The sequence below is a fragment of the Beta vulgaris genome, chromosome 4, assembly GCF_026745355.1.
Source record: "Beta vulgaris subsp. vulgaris cultivar EL10 chromosome 4, EL10.2, whole genome shotgun sequence".
Lineage (NCBI taxonomy): Eukaryota > Viridiplantae > Streptophyta > Magnoliopsida > Caryophyllales > Amaranthaceae > Beta > Beta vulgaris.
This window is the reverse complement of record NC_079205.1, coordinates 36,726,969-36,752,768: the sequence shown is the minus strand read 5'-3', so window position 1 is coordinate 36,752,768 and position 25,800 is coordinate 36,726,969. Positions and strand designations below refer to the sequence as shown.

The following is a 25,800-nucleotide window of genomic DNA, read 5'->3' as shown; positions in this document are numbered from 1 at the left end:
ATCAAAAATTTCATGTCAGCTTTACATTGAGGTGCATACTTAAAGTCCCTTTCTTTCAGAAGTTAGCGATGATAATATTATGTCTGATTGATCATATAGGAGACAATAGAAATCGTTCTTATTGAACTAGTCAGGATAAGGTATGTAGACAATAGATTGAGTTTCAGCATAGCAAATATGAACAGTTGGAGTAAGTTTAGACCTCAAAACCGCGCTTGGCAAGGATGTTGAAGTTTTTAACCGCTTAGAGCAGGTTGCAGCATTTTTGCATGGAAAAGTTGGTCTAAGATATATATAATTTCTATTCATTATAAGCCTTTTCAATGTGAAATGAAGACTCCATCTATTTATTCTGGTCTTTGACATGTATTAGCTTTACAAAATTAGGAGCTCTAATTCCTGGTTTTGGGACATTCATTAGTACTCATCAACTTGAATCTATTCTGTATTCCTTACAAATCTTATGCATATTGCAGAGATATTCTGAAATAAGCAAGCAGAGGTTAGATCGAGCAATACTAATCTTCTTCCAGAATTTTCGCAAGTCTTATGTTGGTGACCAGGCCATGCATTCTTCCAAGGTAACAAGGTCTGATATTTGATTACTACGCAGCAGTTAATTTAAAGAAGTGTACCTGAGACTCTTATCTTTGGGCGCAGCAGTTATATGCTCGACTGTCGGAGCTATTGGGGCTTAATGATCATCTAGTTTTACTAAATGTCATTGTGAGCAAGATTGCGACAAATTTAAAATGTTACACTGAGGTGCGCATGGTTACTCATTTATTATTATCAGTTGGTCAACCTGGTTGTTTTAGCTGATTGCCACTTTTCTTCATATCATAGAGCGAAGAGGTTATTGGTCATACTTTGAGCCTATTCTTGGAGCTGGCCTCTGGGTTAGTTTTGTGTTCACCCTTACTGTATTACTTGTAATTCCAAAAAAAAAAAAGAAAAAAATAACCAACTGTAGTGGCCTCTGGTATTCTGCAGCTATATGACTGGAAAGTTTCTTCTGAGGTTGGACACGATCAAGTTCATAGTCGCAAACCACACGGTACTCTTTGTCTAATGCATTTAACATATATGATGATTCTATTTTGGTAGCTGAGAAACTAAAGTCTGCTAAACATTTGAAACTTCTAACCCTTTGATTTCAGAGAGATAATTTTCCATTTCTGGAAGAGCGTAGGTGCTCTCGTAGCAGAACGACTTTCTATTACATTATTGGCTGGTTAATCTTTATGGAGGACAACCCTGTCAAATTCAAGTCCTCAATGGAGCCTCTTCTCAAGGTATCCCTCTTATCTTTCGTGACTAGAGTTATGAACGACATAGACATAAGATTCAAAGCAGACTAGTAGCTTATGTTTAGATCCAAGCACTCTTGAAAAATATGGTATTCGTCATTCGGCTGTGACTTCGAACAAAGTCCAAAAATATCCAGTGGGTATAAGGACAAGACTTTGTCAAGTGTGCTCTATTGGGCATTAACGTCTATATCATTTATGTGATTTGGAAGCTTCGTACTGGGTAATGAATGGATTTATGGACAGAATGCTATCTGGTGAGTCAAAAGAGCTGCTAAATGATGATTCCATGCAGTTTCCAATGATATTAGATATTTTGTTCGTGTGTTTATCTAGAATGACCATGAAAATATGATTGCAGCATGACCCTCCTTGCCAAATGTTCAATCCATTAGTATATCAATAAATAAAGCTATGCAATCTGACTGTAATCCCCTATTGAAACAATCCGTACCCCTATCATGCATTCTTCAAGATATTGGCCTTTATTTTCCTTCCATTTGGTGGATTGCTTTAAATAGCTGTTGTATTCACAAACGAAGGAAGACAGTTAGTTTCTCAGTAATTGCTGCAACAGGTAGAGGTTGGTTGGTTAATTTAATATGTTATTATCATCATTGATATACTTATACTAATTAATCTAATGCCCATTGGCAAAGAGGAGAAAGTGGTACTATTTACTTGATTACAGGGTGATTTTAGGTAAATCAAATTAACACAAGGAGTATTGAGGATCTCGAAAACTGTAGGGGTACTGTGTAGCATTTCCTGATAATTATTTAAAGCAGGCAGCTGTTGTGAGTAATGGCAGTGTAACGTGAATTGAGTGGCTTTGAGCATTCAACTCTCACTTTTATCCTTTTTTTCCTCATTCATATTGCTGTTGTCATCCTACTGTTGCACCTACTGAGATGTCCAGTTCGGAAGGCTAAATGTCATGTTATTTTTTTTTTTTTGAATTGAACACATACTATCTGGCTTACATACACAGAGTGCTTTCCAGTCTGATTGCTGAACTACATATTCTAAATACATACTCTTCTAGTCTTTTGTTTGTAGGGAAATTGTGGGATAACAGGTCCGGGATTGTGGACTTGTGGTAGACTTTTTAATGAAGATGCATTAATTTTGAGCTCTTATTAACAACGTTACTCAACAGAATATGGGTTAAATTTATCTCACATTTTCTGGATAAATCTGAAAAGTGGCTTTGCTTAACCATTAACGTTTAGCTGCACAAGAAACGAATAAATGTGTACGGGTGTTTGAGTGATAACAAATGCATGCATAAAGCATAACAGAGGAATCCAGTACACTACTTAGATGGATTTTGGCAATTCTAAAAAATATAGGGAAGTGATCTAACATGTAGAAAAGATAACATAATTAGATGTGTTTGCCTTGGATTATTCAAATTAAGCTTTCAAGTCTACGCATATGGGCGACGCACCCTTGGTGTCTTTTTAATATACTTCCTCCATTCTTTTTTTATAACTATTTATAGCTTAGGCCTTAGGCAGACATTAGGATTTAGGACAATGGAAAAAGTAGAGGCATGTAGGAGACAAGTGGTCCTTAATACCATGTGAAAAAGTAGATATGTTAAGAGGGAAAAGTTACCAAAAAATGGTTATGTAGCGATTAACCGCAAACTTCCATAAAAAGAAAATATAGTTTTAAATGTTCACACTAGTCAGTAGGATTCTGAAAACTGTTTGTTTTGCATTGCTCTATTGATCAATTGCTGGGCAAAAGCACCATGCTAGGTTTATTTCAAGAAAAGGATATTACTGCGCAGAGAACATGGGGTTTGCACTTTGGTGTCTTTGATCAGGAAAGTTTTCAAAATTCAATCCTTGTTCACTGATATAACTTGTGCTTTTTAGGTTTTTGTTTCATTGGAGTCAACCCCAGATACAATGTTTCGCAGTGATAATGTTAAATACTCATTAATTGGGTTAATGAGGGATCTAAGGGGGATTGGAATGGCCACCAACAGGTAATTATTTCTAAGGGGTTTTTGCTTGCTTCCTTTCGTGGTTTGAGCTGGATTAAATGATATTTTTATTTGGTAAACCTCAGCCGAAGAACATATGGGATGTTGTTCGATTGGATGTATCCTTCCAGAATGTCACTTCTCTTGAAAGGCATTTCACATTGGGCTGACACTCCTGAGGTATGATATTCTCTTAATTCTTTCAGGTTTTTAGGATTTAAGTTTTGGAGAAGTTTATTGAAAGCTCCATGTTTCAATGTTATTGCAGGTAATTTATTGTAAGCAACATTTGATGTCATTTTGGAATTGTAGAATGACTTGTAGTTTTAAACAAAATAATTGCACCCCTGAAAGGGTCATGTATTGCTGATTGGTGTATGGCACGTTAAGCTTATCTTTCAAAGTATTTTCCTAGTTATAATATTTATTTTCTGTGCTTCTTAGTTGATTAAATGTATGGTATTTAGATTGTCTTCAACAAAGATTACCTTTAGCCTTATCTAACGATCTTCCATTACTCATGAGTATATGCACTTCTCAAGCCTAATGTATGTGCCTGGCTGATATCTAAGTGTATGTTCCTTGCTTGTTCCTTCTATCAAGAAATCTCATCGATATCATGGCACAATGCTGGTTGCTGGCGTGATGCTTGAAAATCTATTTCAAGGCAAGGGAGGATAAAAAAAAGTGACACCTTACTCCTGCTTTGCAAGACCAGTGCTCTTCGAAAAATGAAAATTGGGACTTTGTGGATGAGATTTTGAGAAACCAAAACATTAGCTTTCTCTCCCAATTTAAACATGGAGGAGCTAACATTAGACTTGTGGCTGGTGGAATAGTTTTGGCCTCTAACTTCAACCAGCTGAATATCTGTGACTAAGGGTTTTTGATATAAGTTCGGAAAAAAAATAAGTTGAAGAGCATGAACCCTGGGTCAATGGTTCTTATTAAGTTGCCTTAACTTGTGCCATGGATTCTGCAAAACATGTTTGTAGGGCTGACCCTGTCATGAGTCGAGCCGAAAAGCCATTGCTACAAGGTGTAATTTTCCTATGATGATGTCCTTAATTGCATTGAGGTGAGGGTCCACAGATATTGAGTTGTTGTGTCTTTCACAGTGCCTTGAGTGGGTGAGCGACACGACTAAGGATACGTTGGGATTTACATGTAGACTACGGCTCTTATGTAAGGAGGGAAACAACATAGTTGAGATGGCCAAACACCGCCAGTGGGAGGTAAGGGTTAGAGACATCCTTACTCAACTAATCAAGAGCATAGACTTAACTAGGGGGACTTTAGTGGGGCCCAAAGATAAATTACACCATTATGGGACCTGTGTGAAACTGGTCCAGTGCATGGAATTACTTGGTGATGATTAGCAGCGAACAAATACTTTGGGGGCTTGAATGATGTGAGTGCTTCATTGAGCCAAGGTAAGCACTCTAGAAAGTGACATTCCTTCTGGATGGATTTTTAATTTATGAGAACATGATGATTGTGTTCACTCGGTTTTGTAACTACTAACTATGGTTGACGGCTTAGCGGTGGTATCTCGTCGTGTTCGATTCTTTAGGCTACTAAGTCACCAAGAACGATTGGGTGTGATTCTCTGCTAGAGTGGGGTTCATCAAAGGTTGTGTAATCGGTACTCGCCATGAGACGTATCTCAGCACCAATCAGGGAAGAAAATCGTGGATGCGGTCGCATTCGCAGTATCGGTTGCAATGATGCAGACATGCAGTAGTCGCGTGTATGGAGCACGATTAACGCAGCGTGAATTATTTTTTAAATATTCACATAAACAAATTTCAGCCCTATCATAATTAGACAGAATTTCGCTTTAAATTTCAACAAGTATTACTTCAACATAATTTTACAAAAGGATCATATGCTTGGATTATATATATGGTGAATGAATAATTACTTAATCGAGTGCTTTATCCTATTATACAAACACTATCTCATATACATTACCCAACTTCAAAGCCCATGTCACAGTCGCTCCCTTATATAGTGTGGGCACATTGTTTTTTCTAGTTGCAATGTATGTTTTTGTCTTCTCTTTTTTTGGCCAATTCTAACAGGTAACGGATGTAATGTGAGAAAAAAGATGTTCTAACGCGGCAAGTTAGCATTATATAATGGACATCGAGGCGAGAAGGCCGTGAATTTCATTTTGGCGTTACATAACAAAATTTTACAGAACGGCAAGTTGAAAATAGGTTTAGTATAGGTGTTACGTAACAGATGGGGCGAGTTTTTATTCCATGGTACCAAGCCACCAATAAGACCCAATTGGCTTGTTCTGTGGCCGTGAGTGTCATTACGTTGGACCCCTGTCTTTTGTAGGCTGGCTTTGATGCCCGTGTGTATTATCATTCATGCCTCCTATGAAATAGAAAACCTGCATTTAAGGGGAAGTATTAAAAGGTAATTATTTCCAACACTAAGGAGTCAAGGCACTAAAGGTTGTGGGCAAGGAGAATTCTGCTTTTAACATGGGATAAGAGTTAGTGGTGAAGTGGGCAGCTGTTCCTAGTAGGGAAATGGGTATTTATGCGTAGGGGATGTTTAATTACTTATGTGGTTAGGCTGTATCGCCTGTGTCCTGCTGTCTATGAATAGGAGGCTTGCTTACAGATAAGGGAGCCAGGATATCTGCTAGATGCAAAGCAGAGTAGCCTTGTATCCAGGCTGAGTAATATGAATTTGAAATTACTGATGTGTGTGTTTGCTTGCTGATCCCTAGTTCTCTCTCTAACGTCTTCTTAGTTTTTCAGTATAAGGCTAGTCTAGTTTAGGGTATGCGCCATCACTAGAACCTCGGGCTTTGTGTCTTCCAGAAATCCTCTGAATATCTTGTGAGATTCTACGTATGACGAATGCGGTGGTGGAAAACTTTGTTCATCATACAGGCTGGAGATTCAATGCCATGTCACGCACCAAAATGAGCACTTTTCATGCTGGTGCGGCAAGTTCAGCTGCTGCTCTTCTAGAGATAACCAGCTAGGCTACACTGAAATGAATGCAGATACCTGAACAAATGTGATATGGACTTGGAAAAAACGTGACTGTGAAAGTATAGGTTATGGATACAGAGAAACCTAAACTAAATCTATTGAGTGTTCCATTAAAACACTTCCTAAAAAATCTATAAGATCCTACTTGTTAATTTTGCCAGATATATTTGATCACATAAGTTTTATGAGAATCTGATATAATTATGGAACTTTGAAAATTGGAAGCTAATAAGTCAACAATAGCGTTCTTGTAAGAAAGTAAAATTGTGACAATGTCATGTGTGTTTCATCATTCATGGTCCTTGAGTATCCTATTTCATTTTGTGCTTCTACTCTAGCCCTTCATGTTATCATTTATCCTGATTATAGTATGTAATCCGAATATTTTAGCCTAATGCAGGAGAATGTTTTTACAGGTTACAACCCCACTATTAAAATTCATGGCTGAATTTGTGCTAAACAAAGCCCAACGTCTGACCTTCGACTCCTCATCGGCAAATGGAATACTACTTTTCCGAGAAGTAAGCAAATTGATAGTAGCTTACGGCTCAAGAATACTATCTCTTCCTAATGCACCCGATATATATTCATTCAAGTACAAGGGCACATGGATTTGCTTAAGTATACTTACAAGAGGTGAGAGTATCTGTACTGATCTCCAAGAGTTGTGAAATTTTCTACCTGCATGACATAAAAGAAGCCTATTTGTGAGAAATCAAAGGCCGTTAAAACTGTTTTGGTATTCAAAAGCAATATGTAGTCTTGACAAGCTACTATTTTTGTCTTTCTGTCTTGATTCCTAGTTTCCCCACTTTCCTTTTTCTGACTTTATCTTTCGTGTCTTGCATAATACCTTTTCAATGGCAGCCTCATTTTTCGTGACCGGATACTATTAATATTATATGGTCTTTTATTTATAATAGTACTACAAGGCTAATATTTTGAGCATGCATTGGGATGATAGTCACCGTTCTTATGTAAAAAAAACTAAACGTAGCTGCTTCGCGCAAAGTGCACATGTTTGCAATCAGAATTTCAGATGCATGAAATCATGAAAGAAAGAAAAAATTTCTGGATGGACCAGAGATCTAAAATGTAATTGTATTTGCAATTGTGATGATGGATCCACATAGCGATGGTATATTTTATTGCATGCTGTGCATAGCATGGTTGATGCAGTATGATTCTTATATTGTTTGTATTGTCCAGTAATGGCCTTGTATTAGCTGTATTAGCTCTGTATTGACCGTATTGGCTGATACTTAAAGGCCTTTATGACTTGGTCAATGCAGTTCAGCAAGTTGAAAAAACGAGCTGTTTTGGCTGATTTGTCACAGTTGTGCTGCAGCCTGCAAGAATATAATCCAAATAGTTGGCAGCAAGGCATCTTGTTATGTTCGTATGAAGTTCAAGAAAGGAATTTACTGCTGACATTTGGAGTCCAACTAGTGCAGACAACACAATTATTTTTAAAAAATGACAGAATTATGATGCTTTTCTCAAATGAGAGAAACTTAAATCATTTGTCCTGTTAGAAATCTAAGAAAGTAAAATTGTTTGCCACCTAGGCTGTACCGTAGCCTATGTTGCTCTGACTCGGATAACCATGTCGGGTATGGGTACATGTCTAAGTGCGTGACTCGTTTATTTTATGAAACTTCTCCATGATTTTCCCAAGATGAAGTGTCGAAAGAGTTCAAGAGTTGACACTTGTACTTGAGGTAAATTGGAGAATCCAAGTAACCTATCGTAGCCAAAGAAAGCCCAGAATATTAGACAAATTTAAGAAACTCAGCGCATGCTTTTGTAGCGCAACAAGAAATATTAGATGAATTACGATGTCTTGAGGGAATTTTAGCTGCTCCTTTAGAGGTCAAACCTGTTTCTGTGATTAGAAGAAATATGGAACTGATGTCAGGATTTCCTGCAAAGAGAGGTTTTTCTATGTCTTATATTGTAACCAGTTCACCTTCTTTAGGTCCATGCACAAAGATTTATCATGCAAGAAGTTCTCTGTTGAAGAGTGATAGATAGACAGACAACAGTAGAGAAACAAGACTAATATATTCCCCCCCCCCCCCCCCACCATCAAAGCCCGCAAAGAGATAGGAAATAAGTAAGTAGGCTGTATTCACTTGCTCTTAAAACTTCCTCCCTAGGGTTCCCAATAAAGATTTTCCTTGGGCTATCCTTGAAGGGGACCCCTTGGTAAGATAATTGTAAACTTAGGGTTGCTTCTCACTTAGAGACAAACACATTCAGGAAAAGCTGAATATGGCGTAGGAGACACCGCCTCAAAGATCTCAAGGTATTAAGACTTTTGTTAATTTCTGAACATTATTAGAGTGGAAAAGGATCTTATGGTCTCTAAATTACAAATGAGAATCAGACACTGATTCCCCTTAACCACCATGGTAAGGCTTAATCCCCGTTGCAGTATGTAACCTACATCCTACCCTACAAAAAAATATAACTCGATGAATTATATTTAAAGCTAAAAGGAAAAGGAAGGCTTTACCTCTTTTTTAAAGCCTTTAAAGCAACAGATTAGCTTTTGCTCATGATCATTCACATTATGCCAGATATTCTTCTGGCATGTGTGCCTCAACTCCTCAGGCTATAGTAACTTGCTCAAATAATTTCAAGTACTAGGTATTAGACCTCCATCGTGTGATCCTACACAAATGTGTGGAACTCATCCATTTTTTAGGACATTCTCCAATCGCCATATGTTTGGCCTGCACTTATCAAATTTCCTTATTCATGCAGTATGTAGTACTTTTACATGGAAATGTTCATGCAACATAATAGGGCTATCACAATTCTTCTCCAAAAATAACTATTATGTTCTCACTTGACATGATCAAATTTTAGTTAGGTTGGGTGGTCAAGCAAATAATCTTTATTTGTGCTTGCTCGAGACAGCGAATGCCTCAGCTAGATGTGAAGTAGTTGATATTAAGTGACGACTCTTGCCAACTCTAGCTCTCACATTCCCAGCCATCACTTTTTTTCCTGTTACTCTGATAATATTTGCTTCAGCTTCAGCCAGTAGTCGGAGGAGCATGTCTCTAGCCACGTGCTTGTTATGCTTTCCGGCAAAAGAAAATCCAGCTCCCATTAATAAAGGAACGGAAAAGAAAGGGTGTGATCCATGCATGCAAGCTTCCTTACAATGTGCCAAAAGCGACTACATCCCTAGAAATAATTAACTGTGAGATATTCACTGCTTTTGTAGAGATGTTGGTCGTAATCAACTCCATGGGAGTTTTTTTGGTGCCTCCTATTTTTATATCAAAATCAACTTTTTACCTGCCAGTTTTGTAGATAAGAAGTTAATCAGCTCCATAAGAACAAAAAAAAAACAGCTTTGCAGATCGTGTGATTGTTAGAGACCAATGGCCTGTCAATCTAGATATGTGTATTACTATGCCATTTCCACTTTAAGGCTGGAACTCTTATGCGCTGATTAAAAATCAACTATATCATGTCGTCGTAAAGACTACACTCTGTCTCATAGTGTTAGTGCCCCTCTCATCTGGTTTGTCTCCTTTGTCAGTCTTCTCTAATTACTCAATCCATGATAATTCAATGAGTTACCAAACACAATGGAACTTGAGAGAAATATTTGTAATGTGTAGCAGTGTGTTTGGAACTTTGGATAGGTTATTTGGAGGGAAAGAGAGGAAAGAGAAAATGAGGGATTTATCTTCCCTCATTTGGGTATGACTTCGGGGTGACAGAAGGGAAGAGAATTGGAAGGATTCATTTTCCTTCCCTTATAAATAGACAAAATCATTCCGATATTGAAAATGTTTGGAAGGAAAATACAAGCTCACTTCATCCCTCCCCTTCTGCTCGTTCCCCTGCTCTCCATTTCCCTCTCCTGCGTTCCCCTCTGTGATGGCTATAGCAGCAGAAAATTTATTTAACGTAAAAAAGAAAAAAGGAAATCAAAATCAAATATACTTGAATTTGTAATCTGGTTGAATAATTCAATTTTAGTATGGTCATGGTTTTCTTGCTACATGTTAAAGCACTTTCTGATTCTAGGATGTTCCTTTATTAATTATTTCTGCTGTGCGTACTTTCAAATGTAGCCCTTGGCGGAAACTATGTCAATTTTGGTGTATTTGAACTATATGGCGATAGAGCACTTGCTGATGCCCTTGACATGGCTCTGAAGATGGCATTATCTATTCCGTTAGGGGACATCTTGGTGTTTCGAAAGGTAACATGTTGCTTCATATTGCTTGTACTTTTTGCCTGAGATTTCCCAATTTTTGTGGCCCATTTACGTTCATAGCTTCTGTGAACATTCGAGGTAATGATGTATAATATACTCTATAATTGTGTGGTTTTGTAGTATTTCCTCCTTTTTGGCTGTGTAGATAATTATAATCTATCATGAGTTCACAGGCAGTAACATCTTCACCATCTAAATTAGCCAACACATCGTGAAGGCATAAATATCAGTCAGTGTGACAGACTTGAACACTCCTTGTATGTGTCCGGGACTCATGGATAACTGGGTTGAGGAGAATTTGCTGCCTTTATTCCAATATCCCCTCTACTTTTAGCTCCATGGTAGGTGGTGGATAGTGGCTCTAATTCAGGCTAGTTAGTTAAAATGTGAATGCCTAAATATGAGATGATTATTTCCGGAAACTGTTGAAGATGGTTTTGAATTTGTGAGTCCCAATACAGGAAGACTTATCTTTTGGTATTTTTCTCTTTATGTGTGCTGGAATACCCTAAAAAAGTGGAAAGTGAATAACAGTCTGACCCACAATCACAGAGTGATACTATGGAGCCTTTTATCCCCAGGGAGAAAAAAAAAGCTGTGTTGTGTAGTTGAAGTAACTTCATCGGTGTAATTTACTGTCTTTAGATGTTTTTGGATCATACTTGTAAATTACATTCTAGCCTTATTGTATAATTTTTGAAAAGTAAGATTGCCCTAAACGTTTGTAAATATTAAAATTTGAGTCTACAAAGTTCTTCTCATGTTCTGATTGAAAATGTATTGATTGCATAAAGACTTAGGGCTTATGGGGTAATGGCCTGTAGCGGATGTCGCATTGTGATATCGAAATTCTAGTTATGGTTTTATGAGCGAGGATGTGCAAATGTCTTATTAATGACCTTAAACATCATGGAGTAGACTTAAATCAATTTCATGCTTATTCCCATTGGCAATTCTAACTATGTTTATTTGTTTCATGTAGTAGATTCACAATATGTGATCTCTATTCTTGATAAGATGACATGACGAAAAGTTATGTCGAATAATTTGGATTCTTTCTCACTCAGCACGGTTGCAGTAGGTGACAACCTGCATAAATCTTAGTCACATCTATATAGTAGATTCACAATATGTGATCTTTGTGTAGGTTCTTGATAACATAACACGATGAAATGTTCTGTCTAATAATCTGGATTCTGTCTCACTCAGTACGGTTGCAGTTTGTGATGACCTGCGTAAATCTTAGTCACATCTACAAGCAAGTGCCAGTATAATACTTCTGTGGAGGCATTGCTTACTGAGCGATACACTACACTTCCTAGACCCCAGTGCAGTGATAGATATGCAAGGGTTGCATGATCGTCGCCCCAAACCGATGTGCCACACCCTTGCTCGAATGTGGTGACAATGAGCAAGGGTTTCTCGGTTTTGGTCATAGGCAAGGGAAACTAGAGAAGAACATTGGAACTAAGTTGCATATAGGATCTTGAACAGAAGATCTTTGAAGACTTTGTCTCTCCAAGAGACCAAATGGATAGAATAAAGGGCTATAATTATTAGGCCTTGGGGCTACAGGTTGTGGTATTTTGGACGGGATATGAGTGGAAATGGAGTTGTGTCATTAGATGATATGATAATAAAAAAGGTAGTTAGAGGTATATAGGAAGGATGATAGAACTATCAAGATAAAGATTGGAGGTCATAGAGAGATTGTGCATATTGTAAGTGTTCATGTGCTTCAAGTCAGTGTAGACGAAGCTATTAAGTTTAAACAACAGTTTTGGTGGAGAACTGTATGGACACGTGGAGGGAAGTCACAATGGTTAAGCTGCTCAACATAGATTTCTAGTGCTAGATATCAAGGCAAGTTTAAGACGGAATGAAAGCCGAGTTGAGCCAGAACCATGATGGTGGAGTCTAAAAGAAGATAATTTTCAGATTTTGTTCATCTGATACCATTTCCAGCTTTATATGTGATGCACTTGGTTAATGATGTTTTTAGTTAGCCATTTCAGTTGGTGCATCTCTTGAGCATGATGTAATTCCTCTGACTCTGAGTGTGGAAACATGAATTTTATTTTCACTTACGATGCAGGGTATGGATGACCATAGTTGTGTGGCCATAAGGCATTTTAAGTCTTGGTTTTACTATGGTATATAATTTAAATAGTGTAATGTTCACACCTGGTTGTTTAACTGAGGTTGCCTTGAGTCATCTTTTAGTGGTGGTTCTGAAGATTTGATAATCTGCATATACCTAACATGATCTAGGATTTGATTTAGTTGCACAACAGTGATGGTTAAGTTGTGCTTTGGCATTTACTGCTTCATTATGCATGAAAATTTTGGTGGTTTTTTGTGGGATAATGTCGGCCTTTGTTAACTCGAGATGTCTGTGATAATTTCATATTTGTACTTTTTGTAATTGATTTTTGGAGGTGATCTTGGTTAATTGCTTATTTAAAGTTTAATAAATGCACTAGATGGCAGTAACTGTCTCTCTCTAAGTACCACATAAATGGAAGTCTGATGTGATTTTCACTTGTGCTTTTGGCAGCTTACAAGGGCATATTTTGCCTTTCTAGAGGTCTTGTTCAGCAGCCATATTGCTTTTGTACTGAAATTGGATACAAGCACCTTTATGCGCATTGCTGGATCTCTTGAATCTGGTCTTAAAGGCCTAGATATAAGCATCTCATCACAGGTGTGTCAATGCTGACTTGCCGCCCCAATGAAAAACTACATGTTATTTTATATATCTACTGCATTACTTTTTGTTCATGTGTATGCTTTGTTACAATAGATTAATGAGTCTACTGCTGCTTTATTCCAGTGAAAGAGACTTGTGCAAAAGTACTGCACCTGCCTTTTTTAGTGGGCCAATGGGTGGAAAGGATTCTTGTTTCCTTTGCATGATGTCATTCAATAGCCTGACCTTTAGAATTGCTCTTTTCAGTGTGCATCTGCAATTGATAATTTAGCAGCTTTTTATTTCAACAACATTACTATGGGGGAGGCACCTTCTTCACCAGCTGCGATCAGTCTTGCACGACATATAGCAGAATGTTGCACATTATTCCCAGAAGTACGTTTTACATCCTTAATCCATCCAAGACATGAAGAAAAATATATGTGCTCTTCCTGTCCATGGCTGTATATATATTCTTCTTGTGATTTGTGATTTGCATTTCGTTTAACGTTTGTTGTTGGATTTTTCTGTGATACCCGTGTTTGTTGAAACTCTATACTGCATCCTCATATTTTTCAAATCTCCACTGTATCCCCTTAGTTTTAGAAGTGTCTCAACTCTCAATGATGCATTTACAGCTACATCAGTTAATAAATTTCTCTAGTGAGATGTTCAGTGCTGTAAAATCATTTTTGGGAGTTTGAAATTGATATGATTACCTAAATTTCTTGTTATAAAATGTGGAAATTTTTCACTTACAACACATTTGTTCAGACTGAAAATGAGATTAGAACCCACAAAACATTTCTGACATGATTTGCTAACAAAGAGACAATGGAAGGGATCAGAAAACCATAGGGATATTCTGGAGATTTAGAGACGGCTGATGGTATAACTTAGATTTTGAACAATCACGGTCACTGACTCACCACATAGAAAAATCCATTCTTATGTAGAGTTAAACTACTACATTAGATCTAACTTTACTTCCCCCGTTAATAGCAAAGAGCCATCATTAGAGTTTTGTCATGGTTAGCTTTTACATATCCATAATCTTGATGATTAGGGATCTTTTTATTTATTTATAGTTCATAGGTTGAATGAAAGTTCATCCATAACCAAATAATATTTGTAACTCACCAGTAAGATCTTGTTTCGACGCAAAAGTTAAACAAACTTACTCTAAATTAACGAACTTAGTCAAAATTTAATATTATATGCCACGTTAATATGTTGTCTATTTGTCTCGGACTTTTAGTACCTCGACATGGCTATGACTTGGGGTATTTGACTCCTTGACACATTTTTTGGTGTTGCAAGATGTATGCAGCTTTGAACTTGCTGTCCCACGTTAATATGTTATTTTATGCTCTTGTTTCCAACAGATTCTGAAGACCTTATTTGAACTTATATTGTTTGAGGACTGTCCCAACCAGTGGAGTCTGAGTAGGCCAATTTTGAGCTTGATACTGATAAGTGAACAGGTACCAGCTCCATCTGCTTTTCTACATGCTGCTTCTGGTTCTGCCATTATACAGTATAGTAGCTTGTATCTGAAATATAATGAAAATCTTACTTCTAAATTTGCTGTGTAATCCCTACGTGCTGTCCTTACTTCTAAATTAGCTGTCTGATGCCTGCAAGAAGACTAAGGGACTGATAGCGATGGGGAAGGTGTGGTCTTAAAGTTTGGCTTCAAGAAGTTGCATGGATGGAGTATCCTTGCAGCTTCTGGCTAATGTGTTAAGTTGGAGATGGTTTAGCCTAGTTGCAAGAGTTGTTTTTTCGGGAAAAGTTGTCAATATAAATCTCAAGTTTGACGTGTCTTCCTCTAATCCCTACTTATATTAATTTATAAATAATCCAAAGTTTGGGTATACTCTTCCGTAATGGTACTTACCTGCAACTTGTTCAACAGGTAAATGTTTATTTAATAATTCCTTGCCAACAAAATTCAACGTATCCATGAAGTCGTTACTGGCATCTCCACTTGCTGCGTACAGCGTACCCATCCACCACAACCCTTCCCAGGCATTGCCCATTGTCTAACGTCTCTTCTTTTCCTTCTCTCTTCCCCAAACACATCAACCACCTAAAGCCCGCCCCTCTATTCCCAGTTACCACCACTGCAGGATCTTCCTCCTTTCTCTTCCATTTCTCTTTATTAGCCTTTGTCAATGGGATTACGCAACAGTTCTAGATTAGCTTAGTTGAATCTCATATTTCCACACTGTAAAGTTAGAAACCTAACAGCTGCACATAGAAAAAATATCCAAAAGCGGAAGTCAACTCTCATCTTCTTCTTGCCGCTTCCTCATCAAAATCCTCCATTATGCGATCTTAATTTTTTCATCTGCTGTACGAATTAATTGTTTTACTCGACCAACTAACCTGAAGAACAATTTCACCTACCCTTAAATTGAATTCATAGATATCAGATCTTCAAAAGTTATACAGGACAATACTTTGATCTCAAAATTTAACTTCAAATAGAGTTTTTTTATTTCTTTTTGGCCTCGATTTTCAATTAGATGAGCAAAGCTGCAATTGTCACTCATTTTTGAAAATCGACAAATAAAAACCTGTAAGTAGAAGGTGGTTATAATGGAAGGAATGGGTGTAAAGAAAATTATTGAGTGGTCATTTTAATGGTATGCTTTGGGAGTGTGTCCACTCCACCATGGCACATATCTTATCCCCATCTGCTGCCACCCCATGAACTGAGAAAATATGGCCCAAATAATAAACCTATTTCTTGCCAATTCACACTTCTTGCGATTAGCATAGAGTTGATGACCAGCTAGCTCCTCAAATACGAATGTAAGATGTTCAGGTGAGTGTACTCATCCGAACTGTATACCAAGATATTGTCGATGAAGAAGAGGACACTTTCGTAAGAAAGGCCGAAATACTCCGATCATTAAAGATTGATATGTAGCCGGTGCGTTTGATAGGCCGAAAGGCATAACAAGGTACTCGTAATGACCCTCATGTGTGCGAAATGCAATTTTTGGTATGTCTCCTTTACGCACCGAATATGATGGTAAAAATGGAATTCAAGTGGAGCTTGAAGTATATAGCTGCCCCTTGAAGTTTGTCGAATAGCTCGTCAATCACCGGGATAGGATATCTGTCGGGGAAGATTTCCTTGTTGAGGGCTCGGTAATCTATGCAAAATCTCCTAAGAGTCCTCTTTTTTCTTAGCTAACAACACCGGGATAGAAATGGACTAGTGGAGGCTCTTATTTTACCTGCTGCCAGGATATCTCAAACTAAGCGTGCAATTTAATCTTTTTGAACTTGTGGGTAGTGATAAGGTGTCATGAGTCACGTCGACCACATCACTTCATTATGGCATTGCTTGTGCCTTCGCGGCAGCTCACTGGGCATCTCAAACACCACCTAAAATATGTCCATGATGTCACTGAGGAAAGAAGGGCCACCGGTGCTTGGGTGGACGTGTTGTTTTCGAGGCGATTTGACTCTAATAAAACTCCTCCACCTTTTCTCATAATTCTCAACATAACCTTTAGTGAAATTCTCGATTGCTCCAAGGAAGGATCTCGAGGAGAGTCAGCATCTTGTCTCCCAACTTTGAGACCTTCAGTTGGTTGTAACCGTCCCCAACTTCTCTAACCATTAAATCCTAAGAATCATATTAGAATTTCCAAGTTCAAGTGCCAAAAAGTCTTCCACAATTGTGATCCCTCGAATCTCCACAAATACCCCTTTGCATTCTCCGTTTCCATGTACCTCCGTCCCCGTTGCCATGGATCATCAAGTCCACAACCTTCCAAAAGAGGAAGGCTGGTCTTTTTGTCTTTTTTACCACTGACAATGATACAAAGTTATGTGTGTCCTAGGTCTACTATAACCACTACCTCGTGGCCGTCAATCCGCCCCAACAGTTTCATAAATTTAGGATTAGTCAAGCGCAAGGATTTACCATATGAAGAAAATAGTATAGATTAGCTTGCAGAGTTAGTTAGCTCTATAAATAGTATAGATTAATGGGAGGAAGAGGTATGACCATATGAAGAAAATTATTGAGAGTTCATTTCAGTGGTTAGCTTTGGGAGTTTGTCCAGCTCACTCGAATACTTGGCAACGATCTTTATTTTCTGTAATGTTCCACTTCCATAGTTCTATTAGTGAATATCATCAACTTCTTCCCTTAGATTATCTAGCCTGATTTCCAGTTCATTACAGATTGCTATACTTGAATCATTGAATGTGCTGTAGCAGATTAGCATAAAGATGGAATTTGTAGACCAGATGCTCTGTATTTACCTTGTTTGAGATGTAATATCTGGAAACTAGTCTCCCCCCTCCCCCCTTACATTTTTAGCATTTATTTGATGGTGCTGCAATTACATACTTGTGCTCATTGATCTTCCGTTAGTTTCTTGGAGGCTCTTTTTCCTGTCATTCATGCTGTGTCTCTTGTTTGATGGCATGTTCGAAAAAGAAACAGATATGAGTTGGATTTTATGTATCTCTCTCCTCAGGAGATAGGGGAACAGATTATTATGCAATTTGTCTGTGATTCTGTTTGACTGAGCTATATATATATGTTTGCAGATATTTACGGATCTGAAAAATCACATATTGGCTTCTCAGGTATGTTACTTTTCTTTTTGTCCTCTTTTTCCTGCCATTCTTTATTTTTGTCATTTTATTTCCTTGAGAAATACTTTCTGCATTTCTTTTCAAGCCATTTTCCTTACTAGAAATAGACAAATAGTCACTGTGACACATTAAAAACCTCCTTGTGGTTCCACTCCTATTTGGTTAACTCATCTTCTCATTGTAACCCACAAAACATGAAAGGGCGACCACTCCTTTTTGGTTAACTCATCGTTAACTTTTGGTTGCAACTTTCTCTCTAGCGCCCTTGGTTTTTCCCCACTTTCTAGATGCATTTTTTTTTTGGTCAGAACTTTCTATATGTTCCACTTAAAAACAAATGAAGGAAGTATAAGCTAGAAGCTTAAACGCTTGGATACACATGGCTTGTAGTGCATTCAGACTAAGTTAAAACCATAGTTAAAATTGCGGTTGCAGTCACGCTAACACTCGGATGGTGTGGCATTTCTTGGGTTCTACATCATGCTTCTTGGCCATAGCAGCATGATTTGACATGTTGGAAATATTTTCTTGCTTGATCACTCTATTTCAATTTGGAGTATTTATTTTTTTGAATTGTAGTTGTATACCTTCTGGACCATATGCTCTTATTGTCTGAAGAATTAGAGATTCTACACAATCACTGTAAATTTATGAAGACTAAAGATCAATGGAAATTTCTTATGCCAATAGTATTACTTCACAAAACGGCCTCAGTAATGAAAAATCATGGCTGATGTAGTAACATCAAAATGTAACAGAAATTCAAGAGTGATTAGCTCCATAATTGGAAAAGTTTTGAAGTTTAAGTCTGATTCTTCAATTGGATAAGAAGCCAATGTGAATACATTTACGTTTATGTTTCTTTGGACAAAATTTCTTAGAAAGTAGAAACGTAAAGCTTTTGTTTAAAAGAGTAAAGAAGCTATTTTGGGTTTAAGTTTTAGCATTGTTGTTATTAAATACTCCCTCCGTTTCCTTTTAATTGTTACACTTCACTTTGAGGGAGAACCAAGGTAATTGTGCAAAAAACAAGTAGTACAATAAAAGAATGTTTGGTTTTGGGAAATGTAAAAGAAGCATTAAAATAATGTAGGTGAGAGAAAAATACGGTAGGTGGGAAGGTTTTGGGTGGATTATTAAAATGGGTGATGGGGTATATGAGGTGGAAAAGTGTGAAAAGTTAATGTGATAGGTTACTATATAAAGAAAAAGTAGAAGTGCAACAATTAAAAGAACGGACTAAAGAGGAAAACATAACAATTAAGAAAATACAGAGGTAGTATGTGATAAAGAAATTGATGCCAGGAATGAACTAATTCCTTTCAGCCAAGACTTGAATTATCAGGTGATGCTGAAGATTGTGGGTCGGAATTTAATATCCAACTTGTATTAAATGTCACCAAATTGATTCAATCTCCCATTTCCTATCCCTCATAAACTAATTCGAAAAAGAAAGAAATATATTATGCTGCGTTTTGCGTCTTGCAGCCTGCGGAACAACATCAGCGCCTTGTGATGTGTTTTGAAAAGTTGATGGCAGATGTATCCCGAAGTTTAGATTCAAAGAACAGGGACAAGTTTACCCAGAATTTGACTGTATTCAGGCACGACTTCCGTTTGAAGTAATTCTGCTTTCTTTGAAGGGTAAAGTTACCTAGCAACTACTGGTGTGGCGCTTATCAGTTTGTATCGTTTTGTGATATAAACATGATGTGGTTTAGAGTGCCTGATGGGAGGGAGCTCTTTCACCTCAAGATCACAGCACCAAGGATTAATGTTTGCTCTGTATAGTCTTGTTAGAACACTAAAAGTCGAGAAAAGATTTGGACGTTTTGATATACTAACTCAATAGGTTCTATAGATCACATAGGCTTTTGCATACAGACTGCTAGGATAACGTTTTTCTATCACGTCTGGATGCTGTGCATCAGAAAATCTTAGGTCGACTTCATTTTTGTTTGGTGAAATGTAGGATGCTGAATTGTGCAGCTCTTCATCAGGTCTGCACAACTTTTTGTACATGAACTTGACAATTCTTTTGATTGTCGATAATGAAAAGATGAAATTCCCTGCATGACTGCATTGCTTCCTTTCTTTCACTTGTTAGTTGTTTCAGGTGAAAGTTTTCGCTGCTACTACCCGCACCTACCCCCTAAATCTCAATTTAAATTTGTTTGGAAAAACAAATGTTTACGTTCTGTTCATTTTTAGGTGATATATGAGCTGAGCACATGAACTTGAAACTCATGTCTCTCATTCTTGCAATTGCGTTACCTTTGTTTTGTTTACATGCGTATATGGCTGTGTCACAGGCATGTCGAGTGAAGATTCTTAAAACAGGAAGGATGAGGGTTTTCTTTTATTTTTTAACTAAATGTGCATATTTATTCTGTACTAAACGTATATTGTTTTTTCCCCTCAAAAAAAAAAAAAAAAAAAAAAAAACGTATATTGTTTTTACTGTTTTTTTATCATGTATTCCCGTCAAATAATTTTTTTTGCACTATATACTTACATAAGTTTCACAATTCTACATATATCCCCTAATTTTCGAAAAAATCCAATGTATGCCCTTAATGATTAGGTCGTTATCTGTTGTAGTCATTAAATTTAGTTAATCTAATTAACTCACTAGCTCTTAATTATCCTTCTCCTAATTCCTTCTTTCCATTTTCTCTCCCCTAACCCAATTAGTCCACTTCTCCCCTCCTTTCTCGTCCATCATTAACACGACCACGAATTAGACTAATTAACACAACCCTCAATTCTCTCTCCTCACGGCAAGATATTTGGTTCAGCAACTTTCCAATTGTTCTTGTTACCTTCCCCTCATAATTAGCCTCAAATTTTAAAAATATTTACTTGTGAGCAACCATCGGCCACACAAATTGTTCTTGGTTTACCATATCGCCCACTTGTGTTTGGTGGAAAGAAGCGTCGGGTGGTCCGTCGGGTCGTAGCCAATCTCATGAGAGTATTATGATTCCCGATGAAAACTTAGATCACAATAGACAGAAGCGTCGTCGGCGTCGCCTGGAAGAATGGGAAGCTGAGGGTGGCTTAAATCTCTAGCAACCTACACCTATTGTCCGTTTCACATCAAAGGCTATAACTGACACATCCTTAGCTCAGGACCTCGGGGTTGAGCCGGGCGAATCTATCATTTCTAAATTTACAAAAAAGAGATCAGCAACTCTCTCCTAGAAATCGCACCCCAGGCATGGTTTGTGAAACGCAACAAAGCCGGCCACGAAGCGAGTTCCGTTGTAATGGCCTCCATTGTTCCACGAAGCGAGTTCTGTTGCGATGGCCTCCACTGTTCCACCTACCACCTCAGGGCTCCCTGGCACGACCACTGACACACAGGTTACCGCGAATGAAGCAGTTCATTCGGATCCACAACAGCCTAATCGGAATCCATGAACATTTTGTTCTGGAATTGTCGAGGGCTCAACACCAACACAACCCGACAATCCCTTATCTTCGCTGGCTTATTTCGCAACATCATCCGACCTTTTTGTTTTTACAACAAACTAAAAGTAGTGTACAATATGTAAAAAATCTACTACAAGCTACTAGTCTTCGTTATAGTTTTGGAGTTAATGCCCAGAATCTGAGTGGGGGTTTGGTTGTTTTTTGTTGGGGTCCCCTATGATGTTCAAGTTGTTTCTCAAACAAGCCACTTTGTATTTTGTAAGGTCATGACATCTAATGGAAGCATCTGGTACGTTTTGTTTTTGTATGGAGAACCGCGTCACCATCTTCTCTGGACTGAACTCTTCAACCTCCTGCGCAAATACGACACCTATCTTATTATTGGGGATATTAATAAACTTGACAATCATCAAGACAAACTAGGGGGGGTCGGTTATCCGAGGATGGAAGGAGATAAATGATTGGAAACTGTTCTCAAACTTACATGATGTTCCCTACTTCGGCTCTCGCTATACTTGGGTCAGTAATCGGGAGCATAACGATTTTATCCTCGAGCGCTTGGACTGCGCCTATGCATCCCCGTCTTGGATCTCGAAGTTCCCACATACGATTACACGTCATTTCCCAATTACAACTTTTGATCATGCACCAATCTCACTACAAACCACACCACCAACAACGGTGGCCTACCGCCCTTACCAAATTGAAACTTGGTGTCTTTCCCATCCCGAGGTGCGGGCTATAATTTTTGCCTCCCTTTCACTGCATGTTGAAGGTTCTCCAATGTATTCGTTGTCTCGGAAATTGGAGCTCATATGCAGCAAATTGAAAACCTGGTGTCTTGATAGACGTATGTTTTGGGGCATCAACAGGCAATAAGATCTCTAACCAACTATCGGCTATGAGTCTTCATATTACATCACTTAGTCAGGGTACCAAGATCTTATGGCAACGCCAAGACCTCCTTACTAATGCGGCCCTGACTTTTTCCTTGTGGAAGCAACGGACAAAGGACCTCCATTCGAAATTCGGTGAGGTTGTATCAACCTATTTCTTCCGTCGGCTTCGCCCTAGGAAGCACCGGAATCATGTTTTTATGCTCAAAGATGCTAAAGGTACCTAGGTCGACACACCGGCCGATATCGAAGCTTTAATCAATACTTACTTTCAAGATCTTTATACTACGAGGCACTGTACTTCCTCCGGGAACCTTAACTTGGGAGATAATATTGATTTAGTTTTGCGCAAGCTTTACCTTCCACGTAACTCTGCAGACAATGTTAGCATACTTCAACTCCCCTTCTCGGAGGCGGAGATTCAAGCCGCAATGTTTAGTTTAGGTGATGATAAATCCCCGGGACTAGATGGTTTCCCGGCTGCCTCCTTAAAAACATATTGGAACTCAATAGGACCTTATGTTATTGCTACCGTCTCCCATTTCTTTGCTACATGACATTTATTAAAAGAATGGAATCAAACTCTTGTAGTCCTCATACCAAAGAGGGATCCGGCGGAGGAGGTTAGCTAGCTTCGCCCGATCAGTCTTTGTAATGTCTTATATAAATGCATTTCAAAATGTCTGGTTGCAAGAATGCAACCACTGCTGCCAACTCTTATTGACAACTACCAGAACGCCTTCGTTCAAGGTCGTCAAATGATGGATAACACATTTATCTCCCACGAATTACTGCACACCATAAACAAACAGCGGTCGGGATCCCGCTTTCTTGCAGCTCTGAAAATCGATATGAATAAAGCTTATGATCGAGTTGACTGGCTTTTTCTCACCAAAGTTTTGTATGCCTATGGTTTCCCTGCAAATTGGATACACCTGATACACCAATGTGTCTCAACAGTCTCCTACCGTATCTTAATTAATGGCGCTGCTTCAAAGCCTTTTCAGCCCAGCTGCGGGTTAAGACAGGGTTACCCCTTGTCCTGTTACGTATTTATTTTTTGCATGGACATCCTGTCCAGAATGACTTCTCTAGCCGTGGATATCAAAAGTTTTCATGGAATCAAGTGCCACCGTCCAAGTCCTCCGATTTCCCACCTATTCTTTGCGGATGACTCCATGTTCTTGTTCCGGGTCAACGACAACGCCTGCATCGCTCTTAAAACATTCCTTGACAAGTTCTGTTCGGTTTTAGGGCAAATTCTCAACCTTCAAAAATCTCTAATTAAGTTTAGCCCGAATATAACAATTGATAGCAACAACACTGCAAAAATATTTTCAGCATGAATTCTCAGATATCGGTTGGTAAGTATCTAGGCGTCAATGTGGATGTCCTTGGTCCTAAGGTTCAGCACTTTACCCCCCTCTTAGATGCACTTTCGGCAAAAATTGCTCAGTGGAGGAAAACCGGTTTAAATAAAGCGGCCAAACTTATGATTATCAATTCCTTCCCGGTCTCCTCAATAATTCAACACCTTATTGTCTTTAAATTACCTTCTACTATTGCTAATAAGTCGGATAATATGCTTGCCCGATTTTTTCGTACATCCAGCCAGGATACCGGCATACATTGGAGAAAGAAAGCAATCCTTCATCTACCTAAGGGTCTTGGGATTCGTACCATTGGGGCCCTCAATGATGCTTTACTTATGAAGCAAGCGTGGCGAATCCAACATCAAGCTCAGTTGTTGATTTCCCGAATTTATTCTCGATTTTGGTTTTGTCACCCGCATCATCGCCCGAGACTTGGTAATGTGTCTTTGGGTCCAAGGGGTTTATTCAACGCTAGCCAACAAATGCTTCAACACAGTGTATGGAAGGTGGGTAATGGATGTAGCATTCATGCAGCAATGGATAAATGGGTAAACGGGGGTACGCCAGTCATTAATGATAATGTTTCTCCTCGGGAAGCCGCCTCCCTTATTGTGGCCGACCTCGTTAACTCAGAGACCAAAACGTGAGACTGCAGGCAATTGCATCGCTTCTTCATCCCAGTTAGTGCTCGAAAAATTTTGGAGCTTGAGCTCCCGGTGGACTTTCCCCCTGAGGATGAACGGATTTGGCCTCTCACCAACTCAGGAGACTACTCTACCAAAATAGGTTACATCATTGCTTTACAGCATCAGCAAAAAGATATTTGTAGCATGACAAACGATCAGGAGCGCTTCTGTCGCCTCCTATGGCGTTTGAACATCATGCCAAAATTGAAGATTTTCATCTGGAAATTATGGCAGAATTGTCTTCCCATCGCCGCCAACCTGGCATGTCGTGGCCTTTGTGATCCTGAGGAATGCTCTATCTGTCTGGAGGGAAAGGAAGATAACCAACACTTATTCAGACTGTGTCCGCTTGCCCTCGAAGTCTGGGACATACAACTTAGTTTACTGCGCTCCCAGGCAGCCTCAATCCAACCTTACAGTGATTGGTTAATCCACAACTTTCTCACCTTTGTTATCAAAGAGGGTCTACAAAACGCGGCCCATCCAGGATTTTTTGGAACCCTCTGGGCTATTTGGAAGACTCGAAACTCTCAGATATTTGATAACTCGCGAGCCACTATGGAAGAACTCTATGCTCATGTTGAACTTGGCCAGGCGCAACACCAATTGTTTATTGAGAAGCCTATTCAGCCTACTCGGCCCTCTCTACTTGCAGGCCCACCTCCTGGCTACCACTATGTGACCTTTGGCCTTTTTAGTGAAGAGGCCATCGACATCCTTATTCGGAGTGACGACTCTTGGGAAAAAGATTCGCACAACGCTGTGGCAGCATGGGTGGCCAATATCAACTATTCGGAATATTAAGTTTCTGATTATCAGGTTATGAAGGCGGGCTTCGCAATACAAGTCGAAGACCAAGCCTGTCGCATGGGCCTACTCTGGGCGACAACTAACTCCTTCGAGAATGTCCTCGCTTATACGGATTCAGAGGCGCTTATTTCTCTCCTGACCGCCAAGTCGACTACCAACATCTCCATTCACCACACTATTACTGATTTACGAAGACTCGCTGACTCTCTCAAAGGGTGTAGGATAATCAAAGTACCGCGTGACGAAGTGGCGATTGTTCATGACCTGGCTAGGCAATCACGGAATAAGAGTTTCCCCTTTACAACTCATTGAGTTCGACGTCTACCGTGCTGTGTCCGTGTAGTAGTTCTGGGTTTTTCTTGTTTTTATTGTTTCTTAGGGCTCTTGGTTTTTCGTGTTTCTTCTTTCTTGGTTTTTTATTTTTCCTTGTACACTTTCCACGTCAAAAAAAAAAAAAAAAAATTGCGAAAATTAAGTGGTGTTTGGCAATCAAAGTTAGAGAATGTCACAGATATGATTATGTGATGTAGATATCCAAATTTATAATTGCATGTAGAATTGTATATGTTTCTTTCTATATATTTTTTGTATTGCTTTTTATGAATTTATAACTGCTTTATTGTTTACTAATCAGACATGCAAACACTAAATCAGGTTTAATAAGATAATTTGGACCTGCGACTAGGTTTCCATTAAACTTGATGTTTGAC

The 25,800-nt window shown here is 38.6% G+C and overlaps 1 protein-coding gene across 2 annotated transcripts in view; it reads left to right on the top strand.

Moving 5' to 3' along the window:
• The window catches only part of LOC104907423 (uncharacterized), a 50,637-nt gene extending 30,673 nt beyond the window's left edge, over positions 1-19,964 (top strand). The window contains exons 16-29 of one of the 2 annotated variants that reach the window (XM_010696354.3): positions 477-581; positions 664-765; positions 847-899; positions 994-1,057; positions 1,161-1,295; positions 3,197-3,309; positions 3,393-3,486; positions 6,743-6,962; positions 10,427-10,557; positions 13,130-13,276; positions 13,529-13,657; positions 14,647-14,745; positions 17,843-17,881; positions 19,379-19,964. In XM_010696354.3, the coding sequence (XP_010694656.2) occupies positions 477-581; positions 664-765; positions 847-899; positions 994-1,057; positions 1,161-1,295; positions 3,197-3,309; positions 3,393-3,486; positions 6,743-6,962; positions 10,427-10,557; positions 13,130-13,276; positions 13,529-13,657; positions 14,647-14,745; positions 17,843-17,881; positions 19,379-19,516 (1,569 nt within the window). In that variant the 3' untranslated portion in view covers positions 19,517-19,964. Of the gene's footprint in view, positions 1-476; positions 582-660; positions 766-846; positions 900-993; positions 1,058-1,160; positions 1,296-3,196; positions 3,310-3,392; positions 3,487-6,742; positions 6,963-10,426; positions 10,558-13,129; positions 13,277-13,528; positions 13,658-14,646; positions 14,746-17,842; positions 17,882-19,378 lie in introns of both variants that reach the window. The other variant, XM_010696353.3, reaches the window with a different exon arrangement.
• The last annotated feature ends 5,836 nt before the right edge of the window (positions 19,965-25,800 follow it).